Here is a 19,167-nt window from a genome sequence, read left to right as displayed (position 1 = left end):
AGGCGGAGAAGGCTGTTACACCAACTGCCAAGCGCGAGCGCTCCGGCGGCTCCGGGCCGACAGTTACAGCAGCGCCGCGTGGTGAGTGGAAGTGGACGGGGGCCGCTTTCTCGGGCGCGGCTCCGGGAAGCTTGCAAACTGAAAGGGATTAAAAACTTTGGGTGGAGGATATGACTCACGAGCCCGCTGTTACGCTACCCATGCTTCATCGACGATGGTATACAAACATGGCCGACAGTGGCAGTCGGCGACTGGGAAGAATATAGTGCGTACATTGCTTTTAACATCATGCTGTACGTGAAAATATATGAAATGTTAATTTCATCAATTAATTACAACGTTTACTTTATGTCTTGTTCTTACTTAATGATTTTTCAAAATTTTGGCAAGTCTCTGGCGTCGAGAGTACGCAAGTCGCGAGTGAATCAGTTTTGGCACTGCACTCACGGGGCGAATGTAATTACCTGTATCATCTTACCTGTGATTTCATCTTCCCTGTACCTGTATTTATCTTACCTGTACTCACCTGTCATTTGCTATGCACATGCAGCAAAACAGGCATTAACACGTAATGTCATTCGCCGGGAATGATACCACACATACCAAGTGACAGGGGTATTTGCTGAGACCAATTTGTGTTCTAAGCGATAACGGAGTTTTGTGAGAACATTTTAGGAAACCTTTCATAAAAGACCTGACATGGAGCGTTTCATTTCAGGGAACTTTTTTTTGTCATGTTAGGTGATAGAGCTTCGTGGAAATTCGTATGGCTTTCTGTGTGCGCTTTTATGCGAAAGTTGGCGTATTTCTTATGATAAAAAGCAGTCTGAGTGTGAAGGAGTGACCGCACTTTTCTACAGAACTTTTGGCGGTTCACTAAAGAGTTTTCAAGGCCTCGCGGCTCACTGGGGATGCTGGGGTTGGGGATCACGTGGGAGTTCAACTTCGCTATAAGAATAAAAGAAATGTGTGCCACATTAGGCACCCTTTTCTTGTAAAGGAACAGCTATGATTTAACCGACTAAAACAGTAGGTAAAAGAGCATAGCAGAAAACCTGCTGATGTTTCAGGAACTCGCGGTCCATGTGACCAAACAGCTGCTCCAGTATTAAGGATATGCAGTACATCAGAAGAAGGATTCACCACATTGGCATAAAAATTGACGTTCCTTTTAAAGGTCAAAAGTATGGCAGAGATAATTGTTATATCAAAGCGAAAACAACGGTGCGACAGAACTGTGAATTAGTCTACGCCTACATGGTAGCCACGATGACAAATTTAAAATATAAGGTGTTTACTTTTCCCTATTTGATTCCCTTCATGACAAAAGGAAGATTTCTCTGAGAAACAAAATTGTTTTCCTGGCACGGCAAAAACCGATATCAGTCCTAATTAACAGGATTCACATCTTCTCCATCTCATGGTCGAGTTCGCTGCAAGGCTTTTTGAGCACAGATTCACGCATTAGAAATAAGGAAATAGATTATGAAGAATTTCGGTTTTCCGCTGTGGATTTCTCATTTCGGGCGCTGCAAGCGCTTGTACTAGAAAAAATGAAATCAGCGTACAGCGTCCGGCCAGGCCGCATTAACAAACACTGATTGCCTTTTGAAAACATCTCGTAGATTTTGTCCAAAGCATTTCAACTTAGTTTTTTAACAAGACGTTGTATACGCGACTCTAAAAACTACCTGCCGCAAAGCCCCGGAGCCAAGGCTACATTATCGCTGCTTTGGACATTTTTCTAGTTAGGTATATATCCTCTGTTAACTCTGGACCCTGAACTAGCCAGTGGGTATGCTTCCAGAAAGTTTATAATTTCCAAGATATGACAAAAATGAAAAAATAAACTGAGAATGAAAGAAGGCCTGAAGTCCTAAGATGCCTGTCTTGGCTGAAGACTCTGGCAAAGCTTTCGGTTCCCATTACTTAGCACAAGTCTTCAAGGATGGGTGCAAGGATAAAACGGAATTCTTAATTTAAGCGAACTATTTCGGCGTCAGTCCTTGTTCACTTTATTGCTGTTGCATATCACTTCTCATTTCCTGCATCGTTCGCAGCGTCGCTGTGCTGCCTGGGTTCAGTGTTCATGGAACACTATGCTGCCACGCTCGAAAGCTTCCCGCTGACGGTGCTCCTCGAGTTGGTGCTGCAGATCGCGCGGCTGCTGCCCAACTACTCGTACTCGCGCGGTATGATGAAGCTGATGCAGCTGGCTGCCGAGAACGCCATCTGTCAAGCTGGTGGAGAGGCGCTGATTTCTGAATGCCAGGCCAGGACCATCGAGGCGAAGAAGTCGGTGAAACAGTGCTGCCAGCGTGAGTGTCCGCTTGTCCTCTTCCGTCGACGCCTGCACCGGTGCTCTTCACTGAGTGAAGAAAGCAGCAAGAAAAATAGCACCATTTTTTACTGCACTGGCAGTGTAATCCTCTTTCGACAAAGTACAATATGCGTGCGCGCGCGCGCGTGTGTCTGCGTGTGTGTGCGCGTGTGCGTGCGTGCGTGCGTGCGTGTATGTGTGTGTGTGTGTGCGTGCGTGCGTGCGTGCGTGTGTGCGTGCACGTGTGTGTGTGCGTGTGTGTGCGCGTGTGCGTGCGTGCGTGCGTGTGTGTGTGTGTGTGTGTGTGTGTGTGTGTGTGTGTGTGTGTGTGTGTGTGTGTGCGCGCGTGCGTGCGTGTGTGCGTGCACGTGTGTGTGCGTACGTGTGTGCGCGCGTGTGCATGTGCGCGTGTGCACGTGCGTGTGCACGCGCGAAATTAAAGCGAGGCGAAATTAAATTCGAATACACAGTTTGGAGGCGGTGACTGGAAAACCTGGATGTAAAAGCGTACAACTGATACCGATGACGCAGATCGGTCGCATCATATTGTATGACTGCTGTATATCTTTTTTTTTTCCTCTGATTCATGGAGATTATCGGCAAAGCCCTTGAGAGGCATTATGCTTTTTGGCCTTCTGCGAGTTCATGCACAGTTACCACAAATAAACCAATGTTCTGTAAAGAAATATAAGCTGTACAAAGGACACAAATCCCGGAATTTCACCCATATTTAACACTGAATTGTCACAAGAAAGCGGCTTCCACTCAGTGCACAAACAGTATGAAGTCCGTGCCCAAAGGTGAAAAATTCATTCACATTAGGCAAAGCATATGACCCTGAACGCATCCAAAACAATCTGGAAACAGCTGTTCGGTCTCTGTTACGAAAGTACCTCGTCTAAGATGGTTTAGAAAATAATATTTCGAACACTTCTGATCAAATTTGAACACCTGCGTCATCAGAAACGCCGTGAAAAGAGTATCGGGCGGGCTTGGAAGACCTACGCGCCTACTAGACATATTTTCTGATGGACCGATGCCTCGGCATGGGCAGTATGTCATTTCATAGTTTCCTTAGAATATAGTATACAGCAAGCATTAGGTCTAAATTCCTCTATATTTCTTGGAAAATAGCGTTACGGGGTAGGAGCTTGCCAATACCGAACCAACAAATAATCAGACTTGCTCCTTGGAATAATCAGAAACGGCTTTTCAGAAACCCGGTGCACTTAAAGGCAGGGAAACGGGGAAACGATTGCAAAATCAGGCTGATCGATTGCAAAATCAGGCTGATCAGCCCGCTTCAATAAATCAAACCCCTTCCTATTACCCTTTATTCCGCTCTGTGATTCGTTAGCCTTTGCGCCCTCTGCGCGTTCGCAGCGATGGGGAGAAGGTACAGGTAACCATCAGTAGCGATATACAGCGGAAAAAAAAGATTTTGTTTTCTCTTGGAGCATTTGGCAGTCATATCAGCAGATCACGCAGTGACGGAAGCCACTCTTCCATAAAGGCGATGGCTTATCGCGAGACGTGAACGATAAGAGCCATTCAAAACGATTCTAACTTACATTGGATCCGATTGAACATCAAGAAATATGGCTGGCAGGGAAACGAAGAGGGCGTTGTACAAGGTTTCTCCATTTTCTCTGCAAGCGCCATTGCTAATTACTGCGCTAGCACTCGATGCCTCCCAAGCGAAAAAGCCGTCCAGTTTGCAGATGAAACCTCCATCTACCACCTGCCACGTTTGGCAGGTGGAGTGCGCTATCATTAGGTTGTCACTAGCGAAAAAGCCTTTGTGTGTCCTGCTTAAGCCTTCATCTGCCAGCTACTACCTGTCATGGTTTACAGGTTGCAAAGTGTATATAGAGGAAATCCCCTCTCAAAGTCAGAAGAGGAAAATGGAAATTGGTAGAAGAAACACGAAAAAAGACTGACAAGCGACGGGTTGCGTATGGCAAAATGGCGAGAGGAAAGTCCTCCAGTTCTTTTCGTGCGCGGTGGCACTAGGTGGGTCACTAGCTAAAAGGCCGTTATGCATCCTGGTTAAGCCTGGTGAAGCCTTGTTGATTGAGGAAAACTGATTTCATGGCAGCTGCAGCCAAGCGGAAAGATTGAGACCGTCATAACCGTGCAAACCAATCTGGGTTTTATATTGCCAGAGCGGCGCCATGCTCAAAGGATGCTTTTGGTCTCTCCGCAGACCAAACAGAACCCGATCCGTCGATATACGCGATCGGCCCGCTGGACGTGCACCCCTACTCTGTCTTCTTCGAGGTGGTCACGCTGGTTGTGGAGGGCCCGCTGCTCTTTGTTCTCATTCTCGTTGGGGAACGCTACTGGCTGCGCCAGCTGTACCGGTATCTGACTGAGCCACTACCAGAAGACCAGTTCCAGATTGAACCCCAACCCGTGGTTCATGGACTCAGAGTGGGAAAAGCCACCAAAGTAGGTTCACATCGTCTCCACGCGGGCCATTTCAAGTGGGACTGAAAACAACTTGTCAGTTTTACTTTCCTTTCATTTTGAATCATCGTGGCATTTGGAAACTTCCGGCCCCTTCCAAATAATCTCATCTCTCGAGTGTTTCTTCACTTGTAGGAGTTACGATTTCGTACCAAAATGCGCGTAGGTACGAAAGGCATGCAGGCTTACAGTGAGAAGTGGTAAAGTGTACGCGATGAGTATTGTAACGTGTAGTCATTTTTGACAGAAGTTGGTTGGTTTGGTTGGTTTATGGGGTTTAACGTCCCAAAGCGACTAAGGCTATGAGAGACGCCGTAGTGGAGGGCTCCGGAAATTTCGACCACCTGGAGTTCTTTAACGTGCACTGACATCGCACAGTACACGGGCCTCCAATTTCTCCTCCAAGGAAATTCAGCCGCCGCGGCCGGGATCGAACCCGCGTCTTTCGGGACAGCAGCCGAGCACCATAGCCACTGAGCCACCGTTTTTGACAGAAGTAAATAACGAAGAAAGAAGACGATCTGAGTGCTTATCACTGCATTAGTAATGATTCTACCGGATGTTGCACTTAATACTCTGAGCTAATCATAAAAACAGGTTTTATAAGCTCGGTAGAGAAATTTTCCAGTTGCAGCTAAGTCGCAAAACTAACAGCTGGTTAACTGGCATTGATTCAATTAACTTTTGAATTGTTACATTTAGGCTTTTTGCTTACTGAGTTGCTCGTAGCCTAGAGTAACATCCATAACAGTTTTTATAATTCTGATATTTTCGTTCTCGTCGCCGCTGCAATGTAAGGAATTTTTGTGGTCGCATATGCGTGAGGCCGGAACTATGCGGCGCGAAAGAGCGCTAGCCACGCCTATGAACACGCATCATACAGCGGCGCGGTTTTCACGCGCTCTTTTCGCAGCGCCCGAGAGGGAGTAGCAAGCGGGCTGAGCAGCGACGTTGTCGGTATTGTTGCTCCTTGCAGCAGACTTACCTTAACAGTTCACGCGGCGTTGTGATAAGGCGAACTCTTTCCACAGCTCAATGCGATGCGGTGTGTGTGCATGTGACCGCTGGTTTTGATGTCCAAGTTTTTACTTGGTGTTGTTCGTCAGTCAGCCTTCGCGGTGTATCACCATTTCAAGTTAGTGAGCTCATGTTACAAGCGACTGAGTTACAAGTTACAGAGGTCAAAGTTCTCTTTCCTTAGGCAGCCAAGCACGAGGACACGGACGTGGTTAAAGAGGACAAGCTGGTGGCGGCCATGGTCTACCAGCAGCAGCCGGCGCCCGAGAACATGAAGCCGGCCATGATCGTGTGTCGCCTGAAGAAGGCCTATGGCTACACCGAAACCAACTTAGTTCTACAGGCAAGCCCAGATAGCGAACATGCCTACAACAAGACGTCCGAACGAAACAGCTCATAACAGGCTTCATAATGGGGAGCCATTTTCTTAATGCCGCTTAACGATTCCGCAGTTCCGTTCAGCTTTAATTAGTACAACATTGACACGCGTCCACCTATGCATCGATGTATCTGTTGATAACAGCATGCATATAATGGCGAAAATCTTCAATCGTAATAGCGGGGACATTTATCGCATAGCTGTTCTAAACACCGTATTGTTCGGAAATGCGTTAATAAATTGAAGTGCTACCGCTCTTCAGTGCCAAGCACAGAATCGGACAATTATTTTATTGACGACACTAGTGCAGACAGAATCATCAATAAGGGTAGCGGTAAAGGAAGAGTAGACGTAATAAAAATGTGGAGCATACGTGAATACAAACAAGTGGCTTCTAATTATGCGATAAGAATTGTGCGTTGTTTGAAGTTCTGGGAATATTCGGCGGCTGTCATGGCTCCTGGGAAGCAAAGATATGTAACCAGATAAGGCATATTACCGAGGAGCACTTGGTTCGCTTCAAATACCCAAGCACTACCAAAGGCGGAGACCTCTTCAACCTCTTCAGAGCGCGTTGAGTGCGTTCGTCCCTGCCTAGTAGTCTGCGTGACCTGCATGCGGCGTAGTCAGATGTGGTTGGAAAGGATTATAAAACGACGCTATCACAGTACAATAGCTTACGACATTTGTCACATCCGCACTTTTAATTCAGCGTACGAAGATGCAATGATCAGCTTAGCATGGTATGGTTATTAAAACGGTGCATTTTTGTGAACAAACACTTAATTTTAGGACTACAAGCGGAAGAACCCTCTAAATAAAAAATAAAGCAAACTCATCACTCATACGTTTTTTTATAGGCGAGATGAGACGAAACAAAAGCTTGGTGCTCCTTTTACAGCCGATAAACGTACTGAAAATGGCAGTAACAACGACGAATTCAGTCCAAGGCGAAGGATTCTGCTTCAAGGCCACTGTCAAATTTTATACTGGCACAAGATTCCGCGGCGTCGGAATGTTGCCTGTGCACCAATCGATGTTTTGGTAGTGCGGCGAGGAGCTATACAGTGATGGAGTATGGTTGTGGTTATGTTAGGTCTTTCTATCGATGAGAGCAAAACCATGAATTTGAACATAATAACAAGTCAAAGTGTAGTGCTAAGTATTTAGTATTTAATGGTAGTATATAATGGTACTTAAAAGTATGGCGCAGAAAAAGGTCAGCATACGTGACATCCATCTCAAGAATGCTGTGAATGCCACGAATAAATATCTGGCTATTCAGTATCAGTCTCAGTAAGCTAGAAGGAAAGTCAGTATTAACGTGACCTGTCCGGCTGAATACTCAGTATCAGTGTGATTGGAAAATCCTGACTGTTCGAGAGGCTTGTGTTGCAGGAAAGCAGTTTCTGTGAAATTAACCAAGTTAGTCAAGAATAATCGAATCGCTGTTCTTTGGGTCGGGAGCCGGGAGTGCATCCTCTACACTTCCGAGGAAGATTCGTTTAGAGGGATAAATGGAGGCTTTGTACGAGCACCTGACACCGCGAAGGAGAGTTGCATTACAGCAAAAATTACTTTCTTAGGGTTGGTAATTAGCGGCATCAATAATATGGACCATGATGTGCAATTTGGCGTCACCGATAACATGGACTATGATGTGTAATAAAGCAGTATATATGATGGCAATAACCTTGTCGGTGTACGCGGAAGCGTGAGCCGAGGGGCCGGCAAACGGCCGTGGGGACCTATTAAAGGCCTGGATACCTGCGACTTTTTTTTTTTGGACGAAGTTCGGCCGGCAGAAAACAGAGAAGCGGCGCGATGCCAGGCCAGAAATTCATGGAGCCAAGCAGCTGCGGTGCGCCGCTGTGTATCCCTTGACGCGGAATTGTAATCAAGTGGCAAACACCTCTAAGCGACGAGGTCATTGAGAGCGGCGACGCTGACCCTTCTGTTAAAGTCACGAAGTATTCATTTCGACACCAGTGTCGTAATGTTAGCCCGTGCGCATAGGTGTAAGGATTTCCCTTCTTTAATGCATGAAGTCGAGTGCTTTGGGATGCCCGCTCAGCCGCGGATACCACCGGCGCAGTTTTCTTCGAAACCTTCCGCTTCAGGAAGAAAACGCAGGCATTTCGATCCAATATTAGGTCGTGTTCTCTCAAAATAGCGACATTCATGCCTGATGAAGCGTTTATTTTCGCGACAATAATAATTCCGCGCCAAAATCACTGCGTAGCTTCGCGGCCATGGCAGCCATGTTGGCGGCAGCAGGCGCAAGGAGTAAAACCGGAAAAGCGGGCTTCGTGCGATGCTATCGGCCGCGTTAGACACCACTTCCGGTCTCACCGGACGCCCCTCGTCAAATATCTGGCAGATCCACATCGGCGGCGGCGGGCGTCTTTCTCGACGCCGGGCGCCGAGTGCGTGCCGTCGTGTAAAACTCGCCGTCCTGCCGCCGTCAGAATGGTCCATGTATTCCGGCCTTAACATTATCGCGTCCTACTTTACGGGCAAACCTTAGCGTTCCCCAAGTGACATGCATGTCATGACAAGCTGTATTTTCAGTGCCAGCTACAGCAGGTCAGAGGAAGAGGTGAGTAATCCTGACAAGCGTGTCGCAAGTATCCGGCTATTCGGAACCGGTTAGAGTGGGTCATAGTTGAAAATAGTGCTTTAATCATTTTTGAAAATCGCAGCAGTGTTACAATGGTGATGTGTCACGATCATAGGGCTTTATGGGAGTATAAGGCAGCCGCCTGTCTCTTCAGCGTGGTTACATTTTCTGCATGCATGCAAGGAAATATTTTACTACGTATAGCGACCATGGATCCTACGCGATCAGTGCTCAATAACACAGCGAACACTGAATGACGAGCTTTAATGCTAAGTGTGCTCTGGTCTGCACTCATGCTGAAGCCCGCTAACATGTTTGTGATCTCTGACTGCTGTTCTGTACGCTTCATGTCCTTTCTCAGTAAACGCGTTGCAAAAAAAAAAAAAAAAATTGCTTCGAGTACCGCGTTGATTCGCTACACCAAATGCGCAATCTTCGTTCCGCTGCGAAATAGCTTGAATTTTTTTTTTCACCTGTCTAGATTCTAATGTAGTCGCTTTTCACCACGGTACGACAGAGATCAGCCGGAAGTGCATAATGTGATTTGAGGATGTCTTCACCGACGCAGGGCTTGAGCTTCACGCTTCGTTCAGGAGAGTGCTTTGGCCTCCTGGGCGTGAACGGAGCCGGGAAGACGACCACGTTCAAAATACTCACGGGACAGATCCTTCCCCACGATGGAGATGCATTCTGTGGCGGATTCTCTGTTGTGCACGAAGGGAAAGAGGTCAGCGAACGCATCTCTCCAGCGGCCCTTTCTGTCTTGTCCTCCGTACAGCCACGGAGCACGTGGTTTGATGGTTTAGTAGAGACGGTGGTACGAGGCAAATAACAGCACGTAGTTTTTAATGATACCTGTCAGTATTGCTTTAAAAGAGGCTAGTTTGTTGTGCGTATTAGTACAAAACAATGCGCTAACTTCAAGAAGTGACTAGACGGGGTAAACAACAAAAAATGACACGAAACTATCGTTTGTGCTATTGCACGGTTTCTGGACTTGTCCTGAAGTCAGCGCATTTATTGCTGATATTGATATCTGTACGACTATTTTATGCGAGTAAACGCTTAGAATGTGATGAAGTGTGAGCGTGAAGTGAAACCTGTCGTTTCGGGCTCGTATATTCTCTTCTAGTGACAAATCTTAGAGCGCAGCTCTTAGGCACCCGTCCCCTAGTGGAGCGGTGTGCCTCGGCGTAACCGAGCGAACGAGTGCATCGGAGGATAAAAGAGAGTGAGCGAAGAGGGCAGCGGAGGATTAAAGATGGCGACAGCGAAGAGAGCGGGAGGAGGAAAGCGGTAGCGTGAAGGCAGGTCACGCGGCTGTATGGCGGCCCGCGACAAAAATGAAGTCAAGATTGTTCTGAGGCATGCTCGAAGGCTCGGGTTCCCGCTAGCGCGTCTGAGCTCACGGCCCTGGTCCTCCTCTCCCCGCGACATTGATGAACGGACGCGCAGATAGACGATGCAAGATGTTCCAGTCCTTTTGAGATGTCGGAGGGAGTGAGACGCAGCTTGGCGCTAGCGGCGGCGACTACTCCCTTTATCGGCATCGCCACCCGCTTACAGAAATTTCTTCCCTGGTTTTCGAAAATGCATCGACACCTTGATTAATATTCTGCCGCCTGCGATGTGTGACGATCGCCTCCCCCCTCTTCCCCCAATATGTCTGAATGAACTCTTTATCTAAATTATCATGTGTAAGGGCAGCTGTGCAGGCCGCTGCCCGCGGCATTATGCCGCGGCGTTAAGTTAGCTTGTGCGGAATTGTCTTTCTACCGTTTGCGACCGTTTGTGTCCAGTGATGCTTGACGTTTTGTGTTCAAGGGTGTAACGTAAGAGGAAATAGTCAACAATTAGGTGTCATGCGAGCAGTTGTGCGCGCTCTTCATGAACATTCCTTTCAAATTTAAGCAATCGGTAAAACGGAGAAACAGTGAGTAAGGCTATGAATGGCGCTGAAGAGCCTATTGAATTCAAAGTAACTGTCATAGCCCATTTGAGGCGGAGAATTTAGTGCAATTACCGACGAATCACATTCGACTCAGCTTAATTACTTTTTTCTTCGTTGTCACCTGGCTAAGGCTGCAATGCGATTTTCAAATACTTCTAGTGAGCATTCGCTCAGTGAAAGGTGCCGAAGCCCGAAACCCATATCCACCTCCGTTTAGCACAGCGTGTTCCGTCTGCGGTCGCCTATTATTTAGATTCCGCAGCAGCTGCTCTCAAAATCGCAATACCGAGAAGCGTAATGTAGGATAATTCTTTCTTCAACTAGAATTTCAAGATGAAAAGCTGTTGTATCGACTCAGCAGCTGATTGGCGACAGGTGCGCGCTCGCGAGATCTGTGAAAAATAAGTTTTCGACACAAGACCACACCCCCAAACGGAAAGTTGTTCCTAACTTGGCAGATGTCCATTTCTTCGACATAAACTAAGAGATAATAAAGGTTATCCTCCCTGCGCAGCTTACAGCTTTCTGACAATGAACCGCGGTTGCCGCCCCGCGCTTCGCAGTTCCGACGGTACTTGGGCTATTGTCCACAGCGAGAAGGTCTCCTGGACATGCTCACGGGCGTGGAGACCATCTTGCTCTACACGAGGCTTCGCGGAATTCCGCTTACCATGCAGTACCTCGACACGCTCATGGACATCTTTCACCTCGATGAGATCAGAGACCACCTCGTGTCCACTTACAGGTGCGTTCTAACGTGAAACTGCTTGTGTGGCGCGTTTTGGTGTGCTGGATCAGACAGTGTGGCCGATTGTGCTCCCTCCCAAGTGTATGGTGCGTACTGAGGTCGTAGCTTCCCGGCTGCTTCGATGCCAGCGCGTCCCTTCAAGTGGTGGCGATGGTTGTTCGGCTGGGGGCACCATTTTTTCTCTTAAAGAGAAGCGTAAATGGCTTTCCAGAATTCAGTGTTATTCAAGTATTTGAATCTATGAAGCTTCTAGTTAAAGCGTGCCAAGAAGTTTTGCTGTAGTACTTAAAATGTTGACGCAATCGCCTATTAAAGCCGCGACGTTGTTGTGGCTTCTCCTTATTGCGATGAGGACGTGCGGAGAAACTCTTGATGACGTCATTATCACCGAAATTTCAGATGTCCGCTGCCTTCGCCCTCATGATTCCGTGCGTCGTCCGATTATTTAAAAAGATATCTAACCAGCCAATCCCTAACGACAAAAAAAGCAAAGGTGACGACAGGAGTAGCTAGCGCCCTTCCTGTACTCGGCTTTTCTGTGTGCCGTCTCAACGCTGCGTTCTTCGTTCAAGCCGACATTTCTGGCATGTTGGCCCCACTTAGCTAAAGAACGATAAACTGCCGAACATTTGCTATTGCGTCTGTCCGGGTGCTCATCTGAATTGCGTATTTCGAAGCTGATGTGTTTTTTCTAAAAACCCACAGGCTTGCTCTCCCCGGCATTGTTTGCATGTGCATCTAGTTTACTACTTACTCTGGGCATGCTATGTAGCTTCCCGTTTGCAAAACTGGACAATGTACTGCACTAAGTACGCAACGTCGGGGCACAGAAATAGGGCACAGAAATAGAATTTCACGACGAAGAAAACGGAAGCGACGTCTTTCCGATGGGGGCACTAAAGCCCTTAAAGATTTGCCATCTTCATAAACCCAGTAAGATTTAAAATATCTGACGGAAAAGATTTTTTTTAAATATATCATGGCATTTTCTCGTCCTGCCTCAGATATTTAATTGATTTCACAAACATTATGGTGAGATTAGGCGAGCGAGTGGACGGATACTTGTCGCTATCGCTCGTGTTGTCTCTGTTGCTATGGGTGGGATGGATATTAAGAGCGTTCCCTTAAGGACGAGAGGGTGGTGGGTGCCGTTAGGCCTAGCCGCTTTTCTCCCAATTTTCAACAGTTTTAAATTAACCAGGCTGCTCAGGAGTTCATTCTTTATGAATGACATAGTTCACTAATTTTTCAGTCCACCAACCACTCTTAAACCTCGTTTTGCGCAGATACGCTCACATTACCTCAGCAGTTCCTAAACCCACGCAATCCCCGCTCCACTACCCCCTTTCTATTTCCTAGGCTTAGTAGACGCTCCATACTATACGCTAGAAGACTTTCGCCGGGGTATAAAAACGGCCTTCGCAGGGCACCGCTACTAGGACAAGGCGCATATTTAAAGGCTTTTAGCTTCGGAAATCGCAAAATCCGCTCAGCGCAGTACTCTCGCTCAATTAAGAGTTGTTATAGTGCTACGTTTAATAGGTGGGGAAGTAAAAAAGCCATTGTATGTGCACTAGATGAGAACGAACTAGGTATAGGTTGACTGCTAAGTTTTAGTATCACAGGAGGTCTCAGTCGCATGTTACGGTTCAATCAATTCAACATAGAAAATTCAGGGCCTTTGCCTTCGTTCTGAATGTTTTCATTAAACTGTGCTCGAGTATCTTAACTGTTGCCATGCGTTCTTTCGCAGCGCGGGGAACAAGCGCAAGTTGTCTTTGTGCATCGCAATGATAGGAATGCCGAAGGTTGTTCTATTGGACGAGCCTTACGCCAGCATCGGAACCACGTCACGGAAGCGAATCGTCAACTACATCAGCGCCCTTCAGCGCTCTGCCAAGTTTTCTATTATTCTCACCTCCCACAGGTAAGTTCTTGCTCTTGTGCGGCGTCTCTACTTGGGCGTTTAGGGGATGTTCATCGGGTTCTCATTCTTGTCACGCCGTCACTTATAATGCTGTTGACGAGGATAAAAAAGTGTGGGCCATCATGAATACACTTGCCGTCTCGATATTGTGTACACAATCCCTCGATGACCTTCATCAGTAATGGATATACACTGCGCACTGATGGCTAGCTGCTTTGCGATACAATTCCACCATTGCAGACGGCGTTGCTCTGTGACTCATGTTATTGCCATTGGAAGGTTGTCCATTGCTTAGCTTAACCCTCGTATTCCATGCCTGGCGTTTTGTATTGTGAACGACGCTAAATAGTCACTCACCGGGGTTTCAGCGAGCTTTTTAAAAACTACCAAAAATAGGACGTTAGAATTAGAAAGATCTTTGTTGGAACACACAGTAACCTGCGCAACATGTCCCTTTTTTAAAAACGTGATTCTAAATAAATTGCTACAAAACTTAAATTCATTAACTTTAAAATAATATAGGATGGTCGATAGTAGCAATGGGGATTTGGGAATGGGAAGCCACGGATACAACTATGCCACATTAGTAACTGAAAGGAAGAAAAAGTGCTTCTGTTAAGCTGTACAGTGCAAGAAAAGCCCCGCATTTTTCTGCACAGAACCGAAACTGAGTGCTCGAAGCGTGCAAGGAGCTAGGCGCAAACGCAACGTCCACTGATGACGTTCCACTAACGAGCCCTACTTTTAAACTGCCTGCTCAAGAGCCCCATCGCATGAACTATGTTCCGCTTAGCCGCTATCAAATACAAACACGAAGCACTTTGCGGCGACTTTCCTTTTCTTTGTAAGAAGTAATAAACCAAAAAATTTGCATGACGTCGTACAATAGCGCAGGCAGTTAGAATCGGGCATCGTAAGGAGTTAAAAGACGTGATCAGCGGTCACTGCCTTTGCCCCGAGCTTCCTTCGCACCTCGTTCGCTCACGGTCAATGTTATGCGGAAAAAAGCGCCGAGATTCCTCGCCAAGCCGAACTTAGAGAATGACGTTGCAAAAACTGATCTGCCAACGCCTGGTCCATGACTTCGAAATTTTCATGGCACTGGCCATTTTGCGGTGAGAAGAATTTAATTACTTAATATGCTCCCTAACTAGAATTACTTTTAAAGCAACTGATGTCCGCTGCTGCTTACAGCTTGCCCCTGAAAATGTTCTATTTGAATCTCCTTAAAACGCACACTTTTCGTTTCGTTACGACTTATCTGCGTGTATTTTGTAACCAGATAGTCTGCGTAATCGGAAACTGGGCATTTTTCTCACTTCTCCTCATATTTTCCTGTGACGCGTGCAGCATGTCGGATGTGGAGTTTCTCTGCAACCGGATCGCTATCCTGGGAGGAGGCAAACTCCAGTGCCTCGGCTCCCTGGCGCACCTGAAGGACAAGTTCGGCAAGGGCTACACCATCACGGTGAAGACGTACCCGGACCGGAAGGAGGACCTCGACTACCAACGCGAAGTGGCACAGACCGTGCGCAAGGTCTTCCGCCGGGCAGAGCTCGTGCACAGCTACGAGGTGAGGATTCGGAAGTTAAGCACCAGGTGCTGGTTGTAACGCGGCAATTCCGGCAGCGGGAAAAAGTATTTTTAATGAGGGTGACAGACAGAGCAGCAAGTGTTGATAGGATCTTTCTTTAAATTGTCCTAACAATCTTAAACCTTAATTTATTTTTTGGGTTCTCTGTGTCCTAACCAAAAGTGTTATTTACAATAAGCCAATCACAAATTTTGAAGAAAATATTGTTAAAAATTGCGACTGTTTGGACATGGTCATTCGCAATCGCCAAGTGAAAAAACGAAGCACATGATATGGAAGCCGACTAAACTCGCATTTTTTTATTTAGTTAGAATTTTCCGGTACGGTCGCTTTGCGTAGAAAACTGCCTAACTGCTTTTTTTGCTGGCCGTGTAGGCAAGCAACGGTATGAGTGCCGAGCCTAAGTGTTCGTGGATTCCTTTGGGTTCTTGTCTCCAATGATTGATTTATAATTTCTAAACACTGTTTCTCACTCTCTCTGCGTTCGGTAAGCGCCTTTGGGCTGCGTGAAGAATAGAAACCTAAAACAATTCGGTGCCTTTATGTAGTCACCTTTTACGTGAGAAAAACAATGAAGGCTTTGTCGTCAGAAATGAAAAAAAAAATGATGTTGACCGCGGCTGAAAATTACACGTAAGCAATGTGCTCCTTTCTGAGCAGTCTACAGGTTACAGTTGAAATAGTTACTAAAGTACCGAAACGAACGTTGGTTTGTAGGTGCGGGAAGTGCGTTGTCGTAGCTAGCTGGAAAAAGAACAGCAAGCTCCGTTTTGCCAGCTTGTTAACGATTAATTTTCTTCCTCTTGCCTGCACTGAATCTGCTTCGTGGAAATATAGGCAGGAGCCTATATGTGAACATGTAAAAAAAAAAAACTCGAAATTTGGAACACGGCGGTAAAAACATAAGTTTCAGAGAGCGAAGCGCAGCGAATGCCGCACTCAGTAGAAGATGAAAAAATGGCAAAACGTTATAGACAATGTTACAGGTCATAAAAAAAGCACGCCACATTTTACCGTTGTGACATCTATTACTCAGATGACAACCCGATGTTTGAGCATATGAGCAGAGAATCTTAGCGTGCCTTAGCGCATATCTATACGCAGGACGCAAGAGAGCCTGCTCTGCTCTCCCAGAAAACAGTTTCTCGGGGAAAGCGCTGCTGGTACTTCAAAGCAACAGCCAGATGCCAGACGTCTCTCAAAACGTCTCTTTTCGCACGCAGGGCTTGTTGGAGTTTAGAATGTCCCGAGTGCGCATGCTTTGGAGCGACATGTTCATGGGCATGGCGCAGATCAAGAAGAAGTTCAAGCTGCAGGACTTCTTCATCACGGACACCTCGCTCGAGCAGATCTTCCTCAGCGTAACGCGCAAGGAGGCCAGCGAGGCAGCCGCTGCCGCTGCGGCAGAGCCGCCCAAGACAGGTGTCACCACGCTGGGCCTATGAAGGCAACGGGGAGTAGTAAAACGGTGCCCACAAGAATATATGCTGCACGCTCCCATCTGACCTCAATGCTTTGTCACCGCATACCGAAAGGTGGGTGGGGAGGGGGGGAGGGGGGAGTTAAGAGGAGTTATTAAATTAAAGAACGTCTTCAAAATGGCATTGTTGCGAAGAAGGTGTCGCTGTCGTTGCTATCTCTAAGGTGACAAGCAGCAAATTTTTTCATGAAAGCACCGCACGCAAGAGGAAATACCTTCTACATCACAACTGGTGCCACTTGATACGGCTTGTTACCTACATGACTTGGCACATGAGCACACAACTGGTGCCTTGCTAATATGCAATACATTGCGGTCCCTTTCATGCCGTGTCAGGTTACTCTCCTGATGTTTACATGCCATTCTGAGCAAGAAAGGAGCAAATAATATGCAGTGCTTTAGATTGGAGTGGGACTGTTTTTTTTTTTTCATGCAGAAACAAAAGCTTTTCTGAAGCTGAAGGAACCCTGCTATGTTTACTGCAGACCGCAGTCTGTACACTGCTGATTTTGTGGTAGCGGAGCCCGTAGTCCACGTAAATGCTGTACCGGTGAAAATCGCTCATAATGCCCGGATTTCTTTTTCAGCTCAAGACATGCATGCTAACATGCTGAGGGGTGTTGTGGTTGGCTTGCTATAAGTTTATATTCGCGTATTTTATTGTTGAGTATGTGTGTTTGGTAAGCGAAATTTACTGTCGGTCTAATTTGAAAATGCTTCTGCTGCTGTAACTTGCAACGTACTCCAAGCCCAGTCTCTGAATGTGGCTGGGTCTTAGAAAATAAATAAATCACATCTACGCTTCTTACGATCCGAGTCTTGAAAAATTTTCTCTGCTTACTTTTAACGCTAGGTCCGTGGACAGCAATGCGTAGCGCAAGCAATTTTTAGCGATTGTCATCTTCGATGCTGTCTACTGGAGCGGCAAAGCTGGTTAAGCTGCGTGGTTAAGAGCAGTGCAGCACCTAGGTGCCCCAGATACAACATGTAGTGCTGCGTTGCTTACGACGCTGTTTCATTGCACATTGCGTACTCATTGTAGGATACTCTATCCGGAAAATGCGTGCCTCTCTCTCGATGCAGTTTTTACGGCACCTCAGTAGCGATGAAGTAGTTTGAAGTCAAATTGGTCTTGTCGAGGGCCAAAGGTAAGTTCACGTTGGGGCTTTGTAGCACACCACAACCCATAGCGGATTGATATACCAGCCAGTCTACTTCTGTGTTTAGCAAAAGCATAGCGAATAATAACGTGTCAACCGGGCATCATGTTCCCGTCTTTTATCGATGGAGTTTAGAATTTCAGAACCAACTTAAGAGCCTCTGAAACACCTTCTGAGGTAAGTACATAAACTCGCTCAATCACTACCTTATATTCTTTCGTCATGAACACCTGAGCCAAATAACACACTTCAACACGAAGCACAGAACTCGCAAGGTCGCGCCAAACTTTGCCAGCTCTTTCCGTTGAATTTTTCGTGCTCGCGCTCTCCTCTGTAGCGGGCTGCTGGGTAATATAGTTCAGAGGCCTCTATTGGTTATTCTTTCAGGCGTCACGCAGCTCCCGTGGTTAGTCAGCAGCGTTGCCCTGGCGGGTCAGGAAGGTCCGCCCACAGGGAAGTCCCGTGGTGGTGCCAGCAAGGAGGGCCGACCTTTGAGCGTGCAAAAATTGAGAAGAGGGAAAGACGCGAAGATGCTGAAACTCAGCTTTTGACTACACATAACTCAGCTTCTACAAAAAGCGTTAAGAAAATTCTTGCCTGAGCATATTTCTGAAGCGCAGTCCTTTGACGTCCCAGGAATACCGCACCTTAGTTGACAGCCCCTCTGAGAACATCTTTCCTTTCAGAACATTCAGTGCCTATGGAGAAATATTTCCATTCAGGGCATGGCCAAATCGTCTTGCACTATACAACTGCCTTTGCCTTTGCAGGGAAAGCTTAATAGGGACAAAGAGCATAAGAAAAGCATTTGACGGAAGCATAACACTGATACACATCATTTTTAAATCAAGAAACAGCACTAAGAATAATTGCCCCAACGACAAAGCTCGAATCGTCGAGAACCACCCCATAACTTACGTGGCCGTACTCAGCGAGCACTTCACATATTTCCTGTCATGCACATGCAAGCTCTATGTCGGGCGTGGTTTGTTTTCAGTCTCATTTTTCTTGAGCATCATTTGTGAAGGTTTGTTCACCACATATAATAGTACGTTCGTGCATGGCCCTGTATCATTACCATCAGCATAACTGCATCCACTGAACTACGAAGCCTCCAGCATCTCTCCAGTGAACCCCGTCCTGTGCCAGCTGTTGCCGAAGACTCCTTATCTCACGCTCCCACCTTTCTGCCGCCTTTTGCTAGTCTTTCATTTTCTCGAAATGCACTGCGCTACCCTTTAAAAACATTTTTCTATCCTTCGCATTACATGCCCTGTCCATGCCCGTTTTTTGTTTTCGACTTTTGTTTTCTCATAGCTCGAATTTATTCCCTGACCCACTCTGTTCTCTCCCTGACCCTTAACGTTAAAACTTTCTTCCCATAGCTCGTTGCGCTGTCCTGAAATCAATTTCAAGCCCTTTCTTTTGCCTCCAGGTTTGTGTCTTGTGTAGGTAACTCGACACTGCTTTTGAGATCGCTTGTTTGCTTTGTTTCTGTTGTG

At 46.7% G+C, this 19,167-nt stretch overlaps 1 protein-coding gene across 1 annotated transcript in view; it reads left to right on the top strand.

Moving 5' to 3' along the window:
• Positions 1-16,525, top strand: part of LOC149343400 (phospholipid-transporting ATPase ABCA3-like) — a 110,074-nt gene extending 93,549 nt beyond the window's left edge. The window contains exons 20-28 of the mRNA XM_089546956.1: positions 2,061-2,318; positions 4,527-4,771; positions 5,991-6,149; positions 7,979-8,046; positions 9,355-9,532; positions 11,320-11,501; positions 13,258-13,431; positions 14,782-15,004; positions 16,249-16,525. Of these exons, the coding sequence (XP_089403082.1) occupies positions 2,061-2,318; positions 4,527-4,771; positions 5,991-6,149; positions 7,979-8,046; positions 9,355-9,532; positions 11,320-11,501; positions 13,258-13,431; positions 14,782-15,004; positions 16,249-16,470 (1,709 nt within the window). The 3' untranslated portion in view covers positions 16,471-16,525. The remainder of the gene's footprint in view (positions 1-2,060; positions 2,319-4,526; positions 4,772-5,990; positions 6,150-7,978; positions 8,047-9,354; positions 9,533-11,319; positions 11,502-13,257; positions 13,432-14,781; positions 15,005-16,248) is intronic.
• The last annotated feature ends 2,642 nt before the right edge of the window (positions 16,526-19,167 follow it).

This window comes from Amblyomma mixtum, chromosome 5 (assembly GCF_055824585.1).
Source record: "Amblyomma mixtum isolate Tamu chromosome 5, ASM5582458v1, whole genome shotgun sequence".
NCBI classification, from domain to species: Eukaryota; Metazoa; Arthropoda; class Arachnida; order Ixodida; family Ixodidae; genus Amblyomma; species Amblyomma mixtum.
Note: the sequence above shows the minus strand (reverse complement) of the source record. Positions and strands in the feature narration are given on the sequence as shown.